Source organism: Phallusia mammillata, chromosome 2, assembly GCF_965637545.1.
Source record: "Phallusia mammillata chromosome 2, kaPhaMamm4.hap1.1, whole genome shotgun sequence".
Lineage (NCBI taxonomy): Eukaryota > Metazoa > Chordata > Ascidiacea > Phlebobranchia > Ascidiidae > Phallusia > Phallusia mammillata.
In genome coordinates, this window is record NC_137253.1 from 3,560,204 (window position 1) to 3,577,081 (window position 16,878).

At 33.4% G+C, this 16,878-nt stretch overlaps 3 protein-coding genes across 3 annotated transcripts; all 3 read left to right on the forward strand.

Moving 5' to 3' along the window:
• The first annotated feature begins 64 nt into the window (after positions 1-64).
• Positions 65-5,433, forward strand: LOC145215113 (uncharacterized). The gene is made up of 6 exons (XM_080083765.1): positions 65-1,400; positions 1,625-1,756; positions 1,972-2,028; positions 2,596-2,697; positions 4,126-4,284; positions 4,608-5,433. The coding sequence occupies exons 1-6, from the start codon at positions 1,323-1,325 to the stop codon at positions 4,674-4,676; spliced, it is 597 nt and encodes a 198-aa protein (XP_079939891.1). The 5' UTR covers positions 65-1,322; the 3' UTR covers positions 4,677-5,433.
• A 1,929-nt stretch (positions 5,434-7,362) lies between these two features.
• LOC145215112 (uncharacterized) lies at positions 7,363-10,504 on the forward strand. Its single transcript, XM_080083764.1, has 6 exons — positions 7,363-7,780; positions 8,007-8,153; positions 8,257-8,313; positions 8,917-9,018; positions 9,158-9,316; positions 9,639-10,504. Exons 1-6 carry the CDS (start codon positions 7,703-7,705, stop codon positions 9,705-9,707), a joined length of 612 nt encoding a protein of 203 aa, XP_079939890.1. The 5' UTR covers positions 7,363-7,702; the 3' UTR covers positions 9,708-10,504.
• A 932-nt stretch (positions 10,505-11,436) lies between these two features.
• Positions 11,437-16,607, forward strand: LOC145215114 (uncharacterized). The gene is made up of 8 exons (XM_080083766.1): positions 11,437-11,615; positions 11,689-13,166; positions 13,342-13,461; positions 14,032-14,088; positions 14,365-14,460; positions 14,850-15,011; positions 15,262-16,150; positions 16,462-16,607. Exons 2-7 carry the CDS (start codon positions 13,089-13,091, stop codon positions 15,304-15,306), a joined length of 558 nt encoding a protein of 185 aa, XP_079939892.1. The 5' UTR covers positions 11,437-11,615; positions 11,689-13,088; the 3' UTR covers positions 15,307-16,150; positions 16,462-16,607.
• Positions 16,608-16,878: the final 271 nt, after the last annotated feature.

Below are 16,878 nucleotides of genomic sequence, written 5' to 3' on the forward strand. Positions count from 1 at the left end.
GAAGTGTAGGCCTAGCTACCTACGTATGACAAGATTGCACCGAACATCTGACGTTAATGCCAATTTCACGATAGTTTTGTAGCATTTCCCCTACGTTACCAGCGGTTTATTAGGCTATGGAGAACCCCAAAAGACGCACTTTTTCATTACCTAAACATTCTAAAGCATCTAAAAACGGTGATTTTTGTTCTTGGATACCCTTTTGGGCACTAATTTTGTATATTAGCTGCACATGCATATTAAATGCTCGGGTCAATTTGTGTGACTGCTCAGCCGCAAGTTTATGCCAAACACTACGAATATTCCCAAAAACACGCGCTTTCCCATCATATAACATTCTAATCCACGTAAAAAACAGTCATTTTTAATTTTGTTCTCGTACAGTCGTTTTTGTTCTTTGATAGCCTTCGATTTTCGAGCTCTAGTTTCGTATGTTAGCAAGGCATCAATATGCAAATTTAATTCTCGAATCGGTTCGTGCAACTGCGTGGACGACTACCGAGCATCAAAAACAGCGATGCTCGTTACCGAGTATTTGGTTCTTGCTTGGCTCGACCCACGTTCCTGATCTTAACCATCGTTTTTGCGCTCTCCCGTTTTGATAACCATTGCGCCAACCATGCGCAAGTACGAAAGTGATTTTGGTTTCTGTTCAGATTTAGCAACTTATTTGTTAACACGAAACTAAGTTTATGCTGAACACTACGAATATTATTTGTTTAGTCGTTTTGGATACTTTGTTGTCTCAACGTACCTCACATAGTCAATGCGCTTGCAGGACACGAGGACAACTAAATTTTTGTTTTTGCTGATCAGACCTTTCACATCATTGAGCGTTTATTCTTTGAACCAAAAAATATCCTTGAGTTAGGTTTTAAGTTTTTAAATTCTACACTACCTAGCCCTTACAAGTTTTGTAATTTTATTTACAGTCTGCCCCAAGGTGGCGCAAAGTATCATGCAAATATGTGGTCTTGTGCTTGATCTTTGCTTACCAGCTTTTTCTTCACAGATGAATTTGTGACAAATACGTAAAAACAAAACGGAACAGTTATACAAAGTATATTTTATGTGCTGTGGCAGCGGGTTTTTTGCTTTGCAATGCTGATAACTTACTTTAAAGAAGTTGTCACTTTGCTTTCTCATTTAAACAAATTAAATGCTTTAAGTTACCGCTACTTCAGTATCCCGCGCTGCAAAGGCGTTTTGTTTTTGTATTTACGCTGTATTTTTAAAATTAATAAAACCATTCACATAGCAAATTTAAAATTGTTAACAAGGCATTGCATCTCTAATTCACAAGAAAGTGGAGTGCTTGAAAAATGGATAACAGCAACTTACCAACAAGTGGAGATTCTCGCAAAAAGGACAACTTTCAGCATCTTCTTAGAGGAATTGGGGTAATTATTAAGTTGCAGGGATGATTGGTTGAAATAGAAATTGAAAACATAATTTAATAGTTGTGTTCCTAAGCCAGTTTCGAAACAACTATTGTTGTTATATATGAGGGTCAACAAATTACTGTGCTTACATTGTCTTCTGTTTTTTTAAGTCCACTTTTAAATTATTTGCTGGTAGATTTCCATCCAAGCATTTGTTAATCTTGCAATCTTGTGTATTTTAGATTTCTCAGATTGTGTTGGCAGGATTAATCATTGGAACAGCCATTGCCCTGGTTATTGTTCATAACCATAATTGGGATTGGGATTATTATTATATACATAATGTTGGATCAGGAATCTGGTGCAGCATTTTTGTATGTATTTGCTTTTTATGTTAGTCTCTTTTATTTGTTTGACAAGAGTAAACTTGTTGCATAGCCTATATCATTACAGTACTGTAATTTACGAGATTGTTCAGTGCTTTCGGATCTTAACAACTAAAATGTCAATGATTTATGACCAAAAATGTCAATGATTTATATGTGATTTAAAAGTTTTTACAGCAGCAGAATTCTTTTTTGTTGTTTAGGTTTTTCCAACAGCAATTCTAACTCTGATTGCATCCAAAAAGTTAACACCATGTTTGGTAAGTAAAATAGATATATAAATGTGTTTGGCCTAAAACTGTTTGAGAGCTTTGTTTGCAAAAACCATTCTTGTATATCAGGGGTAATCCAAGTATGACATGCTTTTAGCACAAAATGTTAGTTAATATTGTCTAAATTTTCTATAAACCAGACATTTGTCCATGATTTAAGTTTAAATTATAGCATTTTATTTGGTTTTACTTATTTCAAGAGCTGATGTGTGTGTTAAGCGGCCCTCTTGCATCAGTTTCACAGTGGTCTGACTTGCTGTTTAAAAAATTTTTACCTTCCTTGTTTAAATGGCTAATAATATTTAAATTCAATTAACCCCAACCCTTACTCACATACCCTGACAAAGTGGAATTGCCATTAGTGAAAAACAGATAAAAAAGGAAATGAGGAAAACAGCCCAATGACTGGCTGAGTTTATTAAGTAACAATCCTTTCCGAGATTTTAAAATACCACATAATAAAACAGAAAATCACACATCTATGATACTAACTCAAGCATGAATAATACAAATCTGTACAGTACAACAGAAAAATACTGCAAATTTACATTTTAGTTGACCTGGACATTTGCAAGCTCTCTTCTCTCAGTGATATTTATGATCACTTCTCTTGCACTATCAGTGGTTGATGGGATAGAAGGCAAAAGTGGTTATGGGGTCAGTAATAACGTGTACAGATAAATTGAGGTTAATGGCATGCTGGTTAACAACATATTCTATAACATTACATCAAAGCAAGAAATTTGTCAAAGAAATTAAATAGGGCAAATTTAGTATGTAATAATTATGGGTCCCCTTCCCTGAAGGGGACACATATTGTTTTTGTCTGTATTTTTTTCTTCTTTTTTCTGCTTAATGCAGATTTGTTCCCATGTTTTGGTCGAGAAAGAATGGTTCAAACTTTTTTTAATTTACACACATTATAGATATTGGTCTAAAAGTGGTCCATGTGAATTTTGACCCCGTTTGATCCCTCTGTTCACCCGTAGCCCCCCAAAATGTGAAATTTTTAAAACGCCTATACTTGCTAAAGCAGATGATTCTGGAGTTGCATACTTTTTTTTTTGGAGTTGCATAGGTCAGAAATACAAGATTTACACTGCTAAAATTTTAAACGGCTATGGATAGGGTCAAATTTGTGCTAGCTTAGTGCACAGCTGACGTAATGGGAGTGATTGATGATTGTGGCACATAGAAAAAAATGCCTCTGCTTCACGCTTGAACTCAGTCGTCACTTGACCATTTTTTCACTGGTTGGAATTAAGATGTTACGATTTTAGTTATATTGTGCTCTAAACGTTCATATAGGTCAACTTATTCGTGTTTTGAAACGCAGAGCAACAACCCAGACCGATTTGTTACACCTGTGTAACGTGACTTCTCAAACTGAAAGCATTAATAAAACTGTTTCAGAACAGGTTTTGGAAATAAAAAGCCTAGCTAAGCAATCGTATTGTTGGTATGTAGAAACTTAACAGCGCCAGAAAAATCATAAATCAACAAACAAAGGGCGATTAAGGAAAAAAAATGTTGAAACTTTGTTAAAAGTTTAAATAGTTAGACTCATCCATTTTCCATCTCTTGAAAACAACACGCAACTCCATGTTGAAAAAAAGCCCAATTGGGCGTCAAAAGAAAAGCGAATATCTCGGCCTTGCGCATAACTGGGCGTGCTATCACGCAGTCTTTTTGCACTGTGCAATTAAGATATGTTTGTATCATATAAAAACGTTAGTTATGGAATTGTTGTATCACACAGGTTTGCATAAATTCCTTGCAATTATAATGAATGGTGCGTAAATATGGCACAGTTTCTGTAAAATGGAATATAGAGGAAAACCACTATTCCAGTTTAACAATGATTGTGCCCTATTTTTACCCATTAGATTATGCTTGCAGAAACAATCATGTTACAAAGTGCCAGGAAAAAGATAGGGACCCAATGAAATGTAGGTGCCAAATATATATCCATTATAAATATAGCAAATGGTATATGTGATACATCGTTAAATATGATGTAGTATATATAAACTGGCAATATATAGGAAAACCACTATTCTAGTTTACTTGTTTGTGTTACAGTAGAGCCAAAGTGTTGTAGCAATCAACATTGCTATATGTGGCTTTGTGTTGCCACAAATTGTTTTGGCTCTGTACATCTGTGCAACATTTGGATACATGATTTGCTGCAGTAAATATGAGATAACAGCTTCTGATATGTTCGGAACTTGCAACTGCTGCCAAGTATGTAACATTCACCTAATGGACTGATTTGGGTGACCAGTTTTTTTAAAGCAAATTTGTGCAGAATATTAAGAAGCAAAGAGGCTTATTATAGTTGTGTAACTTCAATTCTTATCCTACCACACAAAGTGTTGTTGTTTATAACTCTGTAAAAACAAAAGTGCAGACATATATATACAGATAAATATATATATATATTTGAAAGCTTTTACATTTTGTGCACACTTTTAACTTGATACAGCCGCAAACTGTGTCCTTATAAAAGCTTCTAGTGGCTTTATGGTTATAACATTTTAGGACATAACAATTACTAATATTTTTAGGCTGTTTGCTCTGGTCAACAGCAGCCTTACCGAGGTTTGGTAAACTCACCTCAAGGGGAATTTGTTTAGAAGTAAAGCTCAAAGTTACAAACTGGTGGATGTTGCGTTGTAAACAACAGAACATCAAATAAACACAATGCTTGTTGCAAATAGTGTAAAGTGCTTGAAATCTTGTTTTGCAGTAGTCTTTAACCTTTTTAATTCTGCTAACAAAATATCTCTTTGTGATTTTCTGAATTACTGAAAATTACCGCGTAATCTGAGTCAGCAGAATCTTTAAATTACTTTGAATAATTTAATTTGTTTTGTATACCCATCGTTTACAATGTAATCCCAATTAAGATGCTTTATGCTTCTTGACAATGAGCAAAGGTTTAGAACCAGAAAAACACATGATCTATCTCCTGTTATGTCATATATGTGTCTGTGACTTCATATTAGCCTTGTCTGGTGCTGCCAAACAGCTCTTACGTTCTTAAACCATTCCTGTTTTGTTATTTGTATTTACTGCAGTTGTATGTTAACTAATAACACATTTGTCTATGTTATTAACAACACAGTACACAGCACAACACTATCGTTCATTTTTTTAATTTGGAGATTGATTTGAGTGGTGCATTTATATCCAATTGATAAAGTTCATATTCAACATTTTTTGTAGGATTTTTATACCTTTTTTAGTTTGTGCGCTTATTGCAAAGTTCAACCATTATCGTTTCCTTTCATATGCAAAACATATACCGTATGTATTTTTTCATTATCTTGTTAAATGAGCTGCAGTAACACTTTGTGTCTAAGCTTTGCTAATAAAGTAAATTGCACAGTTTTTTTTTGTATGTTTTACTTTATAATAGTCTTATTTGTTCATTAAGAAGCTGTTTAGAACCAAACAATTTTCTGCATGTCGTTTGCGCTTGTTTTCTAAAAAATGTAAACTTTTGTCAAACTGCAAGCTCATTTTTGCTTGGAGCTAATAAACAGAGGTATGATAAAAGCAAATTAAATCCCGTTTTGAAAAGAATAACAAACAAATATTTTTGTTATTTTTTTTGTTAATAACAAACACATATTTTTGTGATACAAATATTTTTGTTACTATATTGCAACATCTATCAATATTTAAATTTTAACCCGATAAAGAAATTGAATTAAAATATATATTGTGCTTCTATTAAAAGATAACTTTTCATTTTAGTAAAGTTGGGCTTTCACCACCTCCTTGCTGTCAGTATTATTTATGCAAATTGGCTTTGCATTGTCAGTGGCAGATGGAATTAAATGCATTATTGATTACGTAAGTAGTTAAAGGGCTACCTAAATTTCCCATGTCACCAATCAATGACCTTGAATCATCTTTTTTGCAAGGACACTTCATGATCCAGTTTACGTTTTCAGTAAAAGTACAAAAATCAGAGTAGTTTGTTGACCCATGCCCGCAAACTGTATTTTTTAAGCGTTTTTGTCATCATAGTAAATTTTATTTTATTAAGTTAGCGCTTTTTTACCGTAAAAGGCAGCGAAATTGTGTTACAACCTAGACTAATGTTTTCCAAGGAGCAAAATACTAATAAAAGTAACCATTAAACAATATTGTGATCCGTGGAGAAGTGTACCTACAGATGGCAAGATTACGACGAACATCTCACGTTATTGTCTTTTTCACGCTAGTTTTGTAGCATTTTGAGGCTTCCCTTACGTTACCAGCGGTTTATTAGGCTATAGAGAACCCAAAACATAAGCTTTTTCACCATCTAAACATTGCAAACTTTATCTTGAAACAGTTCTGATCTTGGATACCCTTTCGAGCACTTATTTTGTAAATTAGCAGGGCATGAGCATGTTTGTGCAACTGCTCGGCCGCAACATGCGACACGAAGTGTAAGTTTATGCCAAACACTACGAATATTATTATGGGTCCCCTTTCCTGAAGGGGACACATCTTGATTTTACTCGATTTTTTTTCTTCCTTGAAGTTTGTCCACCCTCCTTTGGCATGTTTGATGGATTTGGATGAAACTTTTACAGATTCTGGATATAGTTGTATAGATGTGCTATCTGCATTGTTTTGATCTACTTGCATTGCTTGGTGGTGCACATGGCATAGGGGGTGTTAACAACCTTTTGACGTGACGTCATTCAATGACGTCAGAAGCATTAACGGTTGTTGCTTAAAAGTCCCTGTCAGTGTACAGAATTACGCTTATTTTATTCAGTGAAAACCACATCAAACAAAACTTTGGTGGATGTAACTGCATCATAATAATCATTAACATAATTATTCACATCAAAGTTAAAGTTTTATAGTCATAACAGTTCACATCTTTTTAAATACGTATGGGTCTCATGGATAAGTCACCCGAGGTGTTTGTAAAAATAGTATCAAACTATCAATCTATTTCGGCTACCAAAAAACAACAACATAAAAGGGTGTGGTTTTCCTATAGGACCGACGGTTGGGGCTGCGGCCTCGTTGTCGTTTCATTCCAGAAGGACTGTCCCTATCTCCTTGGCGCTTCATTTCAGCTTGGGAGAAATATACCTGCAGTTGTCCACGAAAAACCTGTTGTAGATAGACCGAAGTACCTATTTTTCAGGGTTGTCAGGTTAAAATTTTGACAACAGGCCAGATTAACAGCCACAACGTATGAATGCTTTGTTTAACTACAGATTGTTTAGTTTACTGATTCTTCCCTTATTTTTATGTCGTCAAGTACGTGATAAAATGTGTCAGTATGAATCATTGTGAATGTAAAGTTGGCTAATTGCATTTCCCAAAAATACTTCCCAAAAAATAGACAAAAACGTAAAAAAACGTAACGAACAGTTATACGAAGTATATTTTATGTGTTGTGGCAGCGGGTTTTTTGCTTTGCAGTGCTCATAACTTACTATTTGAGGATCTTGGCGCTTTGCTTTCTCACGTAAACAAACAAAATGCTTTAAGTAAACGCTGCTATAGTGTCCTGCGTTGCGAAGGCTTTTTGTTTTTGTGACGCTGTATTTTTAAAATGAATAATAACCGTTTGCATAGCAAATTTAGAATTGTTAAGAAGTCATTGCATCTCTAATTTACAAGAAAGTGGAGTGTTTGAAAAATGGCTAACAGCAACTTACCAACAAGTGGATATTCTCACAAAAAGAAAAACTTTCAGCGTCTTCTTAGAGGAATTGGGGTAATTATTACGTTGCACTAATAAAAAGAAATGGAAATCTCAAAATATTTCTGTTAGTAAGTCTGTTTATAAAATAAGAATAGAGGTTATTTGTCAGGCTCTATAATTTACTATGCTTACCTTGTCTTCTGTTTTTAGTCCACATTTAAATTATTTTCTGGTAGTTTTGCACCCATGCATTTGTTAACCTTGCAAGTAAAACATGTTTTCTTCTTGTGTATTTTAGATTTCTCAGATTGTGTTGGCAGGATTAATCATTGGAACAGCCATTGCCCTGGTTATTTTTCATAACAATAATTGGCATTGGTATTATAATTATGATTACGATTATTATTCTCGAAATATTGGATCTGGAATCTGGTGCACCTTTTTCGTATGTATTTACTTTTTATGTTGGTCTCTTATATGCATTGCATTTGACAAGAATAAAATTATAAAATTGTTTTAGGCCAACAGAATTCCTTTTTTGTTTTTAGGTCTTTCCAACAGCAATTCTAACTCTGATTGCATCCAAAAAATTAACACCATGTTTGGTATGTAAAATAGATAAATGTGTTTGGCCTAAAACTGTCAGATAACATTGTTTTCCAACAACTAATCTTGCAGATTAGGGTCATCCAATTATGGCCTGTATCCAGTCTACAATGTTAGTTCATATTTGTCCAAATTTGTTTAATAAACCAAACATTTGTCCATCATTTAAGTTTAAATTAAGGCATTTTAGTTGGGTTTTCTTTATTTCAAGAGCTGATGTTTGGTTAGTGGACTTCTTGCATCAGTTGTACATTGTCTGGCTTGTTGTGAAAAGTTTGCTACCATTCTGGTTTAACTGGCTAATGATATTAAAATTTAATTACCCCTAAACCTTACTCACATAACATACCATGACAGAGTCTTATTAATAATAATGCACAACAGATAAAAAAGATAACACAACATGCAAATGAGAACAACCTGATAACTTTTTGTCAGATATTAAAAAAAAAAATAATAACAGAAAAACAATACTTGAAAGATATTACTTTAAGTCTGTGCAGATGTTCTAAAGACTAATGCGTATAAACATAACATACAGAATAATACAAACCCTGACTATAAAACAGAAGAATACTTTGATTTCTAAAATTACATTTTAGTTGACCTGGACATTTGCAAGCTCCCTTCTCTCAGTTATATTTATGATCACCACTCTTGCACTGTCAGCAGTTGATGGGATAAAAGCCAATAGTGATCATGGGGTCAGTAATAACTTTTTTATAAAGGTTAATAGCATACTAGTTAACAACATATTCTGTAACATGACATCAAATCCAGAAATTTGTTTAAAAATTAAATCAGGCAAATTTAGTATGTAATAATTTACTTGTTTCACATCAGAGACAAAGTGTTACAGCAGTCAACATTGCTATTTGTGGCTTGGTGTTGCCACAAATTGTTTTGGCTCTGTACATCTGTGCAACATTTGGATACATGATTTGCTGCAGTAAATATGAGATAACAGCTTCTGATATGTTCGGAACTTGCAGCTGCTGCCAAGTATGTAATATTCACCTAATGGACTGAATTGGGTAACCAGTTTTTTCTCAGCAAAAAGCATGCAGCTTATTAAGAATCAAAGATGTATGTCACTATATTATAGTTGTATAATTGATGTAATCAACTCTTATCCTGCCAAACAAAGTGTTGTTATTTATAATTTTGCAAAAACAAAATTGCACACATATATATACATTGTAAAAGTTTTTACATTGTTTGCACATTTTTAACGTTGTACAGCCGCAAACTGTGTTCATATAAAAGCTTCTAGTGGCTTTAAAGGTACAACATTTTAGGATATAACAATTACTATTATTTTTAGGCTGTTTGCTCTGGTCAACAGCAGCCATACCGAGGTTTGGTTAACTCTGCTCAAGGGCAATTTGTTTAAAAGCAAAGCTATGTGCTGATACACACTGGTGGATGTTGCCATGTAAACAACATGACATCAGTATTTGAGTAAAAAGTCTGCGTATTAACACAATGCTTGTTGCAAATAGTGTGTATATAGTGCTTAAATTCCTGTTTTGCAGTAGTCTTTAACCTTTTTAATTCTGCAACTAATTATCTCTTTTTGTGATTTCCCTTATAACTGGAAAAACTTACATAATCATGTAAACTGAGCAAATAAAAACTTGATGAATAATCTAATTTGTTTTGTATTATCATTGTTTAAAATGTAATCACAATTAAGATGCTTTATGCTTGGCCCAAACCTACTTGACAACAAAACAATGAGCAAAGGTTTAGAACCAAAATCACATCATCTATCTCATGTTCATATGTGTCTGTGGCTTCATATTTGCCTTATCTGGTGCTGCCAAACAACGCTTACATTCTTAAACCATTCCTGTTTTATTATTTGTATATACTGCAGTTGTATGTTAACCAATAACACCTTTGCTTATGTTATTAACAGCAAAGTATACAACACAACACAATCTTTTATTTCTTTAATTTGGAGATTGATTTAAGTGGTGAATTCATATCCAAGTGATAAAAGTTCATATTCAACGTTTTTTTAAAGATTTTTATACCTTTTTTAGTTTGTGCACTCATTGCAAAGTTCAACCATTATTGTTTCCTTTTATATGCAAAACATATACCTTATGCATTGTTCATTATCTTGTCAAATGAGCTGCAGTAGTAATTGTGTCAAAGCTTTGCAAATAAAGTAAAATGTACAGATTTTCAATGTGTATATATTCGATATGAATGATGTGGGCCACATCCTAAACTTTGCCTATATGTTTCAAACTCATTTACAAAAAAATCAATTATACAGCAAAAAATACATTTGTGCAGTTCATTGTAGTTTTTATTAAATGATCATTCAATCACCTGAAAATAAGCCGTTTTTTTCATCGAAAATGTAAAATTTTATATACTTTACTATGGCGTAAATGTGGTTTCAGTTGGAAATGCCTTAGGCCTGTGGTTTTGAAACTTTTTTACGTTTGGTGCACACTGACAAACTTCTTTTTGCTTAAAGGATACGAAAAAAGTTAAAGGCTCATGACATAACAGATTGTATTTTAAAAAACAAAAGCTTAAGAGTTGTTTTGTAGACCAGCATTTTGTTATCATACCCTAGGCCGCATTATGAGTTGCCCTGTTGTGTATTTAGCCTACTTATATTAGGGGAAATAGTTTTTATTTCTCTTTGGTTAAGGTAAGCAGAAAAAAGTGGAATAAGAAATGCTTTGTACTGTAACTGTAAACACGCCGAATAGCTTAATTTTAACGAATTGCGAAAGTCCTTTACGCGATTTATTTAAAATGGAAAAGATGGTGTTTTGTAAGTTTGGTTTCGAAGACCCAGCTGGTTATAGTTTTAAAAAGTTGTTTAAATACGTTTTATGCAAATAAAGTAAAATGTACAGATTTTCAATGTGTATATATTTGATGTAAATGATGTGGGCCACATCCTAAACTTTGATCATATGTTTTAAACTCATCTACAAAAAATCAATTGTACAGCAAAAATACATTTATGCAGTTCATTGTAGTTTTTATTAAATGATCATTCAATCAGCTGAACGTTTTTTTATCGAAAATGTGAAATTTTATTTACTTTGCAGATAGCGTAAATGTGGTTTCAGTTGAAAATGCCTCAGGGCAGTAGTTGTGAAACTTTTTTACAATTCACACTTTACAGGATTTTGACAGCACACTTGTTGGCAAACACAGCCTTAGGCAATTTTTACATCGATGCTTAATATTGTGGTTTTAATTGCACTTAAACAATCATCAAGCCGGAAATAGCTGCGCAACGTTGAAATGTTAACTGTGGTAACAGGTGAAATTGATAGATGGTTTGTTGACTCTTTTTAAATTATGTTATCTGTAATCTTAAGTTCGTTGTGTTGCAGATAATTGATGAAATATCTATTAAACACAAATGTTGGCACGCAAAAGCCATTACCTCTGTGACGAAACAAAACATTGTCATGCTATTCGAGGGTTGGAGACCGCTGGGAAAATTCGTTGGAAGGTTGGAGACCCAGTGCCGGATTAACCATTAGGCAAAGTAGGCACGTGCCTACAGGCCAGTCAAAAATCCAGGCCACTTTAAAATCAGTAGACTTTGTGACAATGATTTGGCAACACTGATTATTCTAATTTTTTAGCTGGCAACCCTGGCCAACAAAATATTATTTCAAACATGTCGTTTTTTTCGAACATGGGAAGTTTGTTGAGCTTTGAGTTTGGATTTCAGTTCTTGTGGTTGCACGCATAAGTGACGTCATATTTTACGTCCGCCACTTTGCATTTTTGTAAAACTCGCTCTTATGAGTGTGGGGAACGTAAACGCACAAAAATGGCAGTTGGCACCTCGATATTGATAACTTGTTAGCAGTTATACGCTCTCGCTTTTTTTGTCCTAAAATGTCCGATTTTCAGACAAATACTGTCCGAATCCAGCCGACAGTACCTGGCAACCCTGCTAAGCATACATGAGATAACAGTTGCATTATGAAAAAGGAATTTAGAAATCGCTCATGGGTTGCCAGTGTTTCGTTGAGCAGTGGTTAAACTTGTAACACAATGAACAGCAAGGGCTAAACGAATGTCTGCTCGTTTTAGTAATGTCAGTCACGAATTTGCTGCCATGTGAGTGATGCTTGTCACGAATTCGCAGAAACAGTCGCATTGTTAAGGGCTCTGCACACCAGTCGCGGAATTTTCGCTGTGAAATATTTTAGATTCGATTTAAATAACGTTGGCTGAGCTCAATGCTGAAACTGAACTTTTCTGTGCCAAAGCCATAAATGTGTGATGAGGGGAAATAGTTTTTATTTCTCTTTGGTTGAGGTTAAACGCAGAAAAAAGTGGAATACATAGTGTTTTGCATTGTAACTGCATAGATACGCCGAGTAGCTTAATTATAGCGAAAGGCCTTGACACGATTTGTTTAAAATGCAAATAATCTGAATTACGTTTTATATTGACTCAGATTGCGGGTAACTGCGTCTGGTGTGAATTTCACTTCATAGAACAAACGATTTTCAAGTTCAATGTTTTGTTTGTGGTTTGTGCTCCAGGGTCGGTCTGTCACATGCGTTGGCTTTGGTTCGGTTGTTTCTTTGGTAAAGTTTTATTATCGCTAGTTTTAGTTAAGCAAGTATTAAGACTTAAAGTTCTAAAATGTTTCGTTTGTAACATATTCAGTAGTTAAAAAAATAATGGACTGCAAAGCACTTAAACATGTGTTAATTTGCAAATATTCCAGTAAGTTGTTATAGTTGTAAACTTGTTAAAACGTTTAAAAATGGAGACCTACAAACTGCTGAAAAATGAAGATTTAGATGAAAAAAGAAGTCTTCAGTTTGTATTCAGATGGATTGGGGTAATTACTAAAATATTATACAATTGCTCACAACAACAGTAAATTTGCTAAGTTTATTCTTATCAAATAAATTTTGTTTGTAAACTTGAAATATTTAATTCATGTGTCGGGTATTTGTCATGACTGCATATATTACTTGCTAGACCCATAAAACATTTCATTTTCTGTGTTTTAGATTTCTCAGATCGTGCTGGCAGGATTCATCATAGGCCTAACCATTGCTCTGATTGTTGCCAGAAGCAGTACTTACTATTTTTTACTGAACCTTGGCTCAGGAATTTGGTGCAGTTTTTTTGTATGTGTTTCTTTCTGATAGTCTAATTTGTTTAATAATAAGAAAAGTTGCCTTAGGTACAAAAAACTCAGTGTATTTTGTATGTCTTTGATTTTGTGTTTGTACATAAAATCAGTGGCGCATCCAAGGGGGAGTTAGGGGTCCGGAAATTATTTGTTATTTCTGTCAATTGGCCGGATAGAGAAACCGCGAAAGTCGAAAGTTGGATTAAGAAAACGAAATAGGCAACGGGACAATTGAGTGGTAGTTTGACGTGTGAATTACGTATTTAGTCTCGTGCGGTCTAGCGTATTTGTGTGGGAAATTTTCCACTGATCTAATGACGTCATTAGGGAAATTCCCAAAATAAAATGTTGGACCCCCCCCTTTAAAAATTTCTGGATACGCCCCTGCATAAAATTATTAAAAAAAATATTTAAATTAATGTTAAACTCCAAGTCCAGAGCTAATAAACAGAGATATGGTAAAAGTAATTAAAATTCACATTTTAAAGTAAAAAACAGAACAGTATTTATTGTAGTTTAAAGCAAAATTAGAAAAAATATTACTTTTTTTATATTATTTTTTCAGATTTTTCCACCAGCAATTCTTTCCTTGATAGCATCCAAAAGAATAACACCATGTTTGGTGTGTAAATACAGAGTTAATTCCAAAATACTAGAGAAAGTTTTTGTGAAGAAAATATTATACTCTGCTGTGAATCCTTGTAAAATATGCAATTAATTTATATTAACTTGCATACCATCACTTCAAAACGCATAGTTTTAGTTACAATTATAATCACAGAAATATGTGCAACCCCAATAATTCTGTTCAACTATAATGCAACATCAATATTTACATGATAAAAAAATAATAAATTAAAATATACTTTGCCTTTAATGCCTCTGACTTTATTTTTAGTTAAGTTGGGCTTTCACCAGCTCCATGCTGTCAGTATTATTTATGCTCATTGCCTTTGCATTGTCAGTGGCAGATGGAATTCAATGCTTCCGTTGGGTAAGTAGTCAAGGTCTACCTTAAATAAACATCCTACAGTCACCACTTAATGACCTTGCATCATCTTTTTAGCAAGGAGATTTCATGATTCAAGCAACATTTGCTAACTTATATTCCATTTTACTTGTTTTTAGTTGAAGTACAAAAATCAGAGTAGTTTGGTTGACCCAAGCCCCCAAATTGTATTTTTTAAGTGTTTTTGTCATCATAGTAAATGATTTTGTCATTGTGATGTGTTAATAGCTATGGCAACTGCTTGACTATTCAGCAAAATTGAATGAGTTTGCTTGCTTTTTGATGAAAGACATCAAGCCATTAATGATTTCATTCATCATGCAAGATCAAATAAACTTCATGTCCTATTTTTTATTGTGTGTAATATTCTACAGCATCGTGAAGGAGAGGGAGTTTTGGACATTGCAATTTGTTGCTTCATTGTGCCTCAAGTTTTAATGGCCCTCCACCTGATCAAAACATATGGGAAGTTAATTTGTTGCAGTAAATATAATGTGCGAACATCTGATATGTGTGAAGCTTTTGATTGCTTTGAAGTAAGTAATAATACAAAGTTAAATAGAATTTAAAACTTATGTTTTAAGGAAATCATCATAAGATGTGTAGCAATAATTTTTCTTCGAGCAAATAAAGGTGGAAAACATAAACAGGAAATTCGGGACTAAGTCACAAGACATAGTGGTTTTATTTACATTATGATTAATCTGAAAGTGTTGAATTCCAACAACTATTTTCCAAATAGGTAAAATTGTTAATTTTATAACAAGTTGTCAATTTCTGTTTTAGGGTTTTTACATCTATCCATACACTGGAATGGTAAAAAAAATTTAGAAGCAAAACTATGTATCAGATGATTTGGTCTGTATATATGAGGATACCAGTGGTTTTGTAGAATATAGGCTGGAGGTTGTTACCGAAAGTGCATCAAAAAATGCTGTAGTTTGCTTTTTATAACTTTTTGTGCAAAAGATTGCAGCACTAATAACTTTTGCCAATGCATTGTTTTTGACAAGTTTCATTAAGTGACTGATATAGTTTCACTTTGCATCATTTTTATGGTTGTGGATGTTTACAATGTGTGTACTTATTCTAAAGTTCATTTAGTACTTGTTACATTCTTTTCTCCAAAATATCAAAGTATTTTTTCAGTTGCATTGTTGCCAATGGAAGTGTATAGACATTAAATTGAATTGCTCTATTGCTTTTTACTGCATTAAACTTGTAACATTCGTATGACTTCTGTCAAAAAAGTTAATTGCTTTACTTCCATTTTGTATATTGCAAGAAGTGTCAATGTTTATGTTCTGTTTTGTAAAGATGGTTCGATTATAACCTTGTTGTTTACATAAAGCAGAATAGTGGACCAAAAGTTGTTTTTGTGTTACAATTGCAGCAACAAACAGAACTTTAGCAGGTTGACACACAATGCATTAAAGTGAAATGTACAAATAAATAAATTAAGTTTACTCTTAGAGCACTCAGTTCATTACAAAGCGTTTTGAAATAAAAATGGTATGGGCTATGCACATGTACTGGCTTTTTATGAGATGTTACATAGGGACTTCACCAGGATGTGGTTTCAGTTGTTCATGCCCTAGGCAATATACATGTTGCTCAGCTGGTTTAGCCTTAAGGACAGTTTTGAATGAAACAAAAATAATCACAACATTCAATGGTAAGTAGCAGTTATTTCAGGTAATAATGTTGTAATTCAAAGCATGACTGCTGGATAACTTGTGTTTTAGAATACAAAGTAAAACAGAGGTTTTCAACAATTACTGCTATCTTAATCAGTGCGGGTTGTTTATTGAGCTTGAAGCAGTATTTATATTAGCACTAAAGAGAAATGTAATCTCTTGCAAGATAAAGTGAAGTAAAAGATTTTTAGCTTGTAACAGATTGATTCTTTTACAAAATATATTGTACTGTAAAGCATTTAACGAGGATCCTGTTAGAAATTTACCAGTTTATGACTGGTCATTGCAGTTAAACAAGAAACTAAAATACTTGGAGGATGGAGGGATACAAATTACTGAAAAATGGTGGTTCAAGTGATAGAAAGATGCTTCAGTCTCTATTCAAATGGATTGGGGTAAATATTTATTGTTGCACAAACACTTAAAACAAAAATGTAACTAAGTTATACAGATTAATTTCAGTTTAAAACTTACTTTTTTATTTTGTTTATCAGCGTAAGTTTTTTAAATTAAAATGACCAATTGTTCAGCAAAAAATAGATTGATGCATTTGATTATACTTTCTATTAAATGATCATTCCATTAGCTTGACATTTTTTATCTAACATGTAAAATTTCATTTTCAATGCAGATAGCTTAAATGTGGTTTCAGTTAGAAATGCCTTAGGGCCTGTAGTTTTGAAACTTTTTTACCACTGCAACACGC

Excerpts from the sequence above, each read along its gene's own strand:
- LOC145215114 (XM_080083766.1), top strand. The coding sequence starts at position 13,089 with ATGGAGACCTACAAACTGCTGAAAAATGAAGATTTAGATGAAAAAAGA. Across the intron at positions 13,167-13,341 it reads TTGTATTCAGATGGATTGGG|ATTTCTCAGATCGTGCTGGC; the intron begins GTAATTACTAAA and ends TCTGTGTTTTAG. Across the intron at positions 13,462-14,031 it reads GAATTTGGTGCAGTTTTTTT|ATTTTTCCACCAGCAATTCT; the intron begins GTATGTGTTTCT and ends TTATTTTTTCAG.
- LOC145215112 (XM_080083764.1), top strand. The coding sequence starts at position 7,703 with ATGGCTAACAGCAACTTACCAACAAGTGGATATTCTCACAAAAAGAAA. Across the intron at positions 8,314-8,916 it reads AAAAATTAACACCATGTTTG|TTGACCTGGACATTTGCAAG; the intron begins GTATGTAAAATA and ends ATTACATTTTAG. Across the intron at positions 9,019-9,157 it reads AAGCCAATAGTGATCATGGG|AGACAAAGTGTTACAGCAGT; the intron begins GTCAGTAATAAC and ends GTTTCACATCAG.
- LOC145215113 (XM_080083765.1), top strand. The coding sequence starts at position 1,323 with ATGGATAACAGCAACTTACCAACAAGTGGAGATTCTCGCAAAAAGGAC. Across the intron at positions 1,757-1,971 it reads GAATCTGGTGCAGCATTTTT|GTTTTTCCAACAGCAATTCT; the intron begins GTATGTATTTGC and ends TTTGTTGTTTAG. Across the intron at positions 2,029-2,595 it reads AAAAGTTAACACCATGTTTG|TTGACCTGGACATTTGCAAG; the intron begins GTAAGTAAAATA and ends TTTACATTTTAG.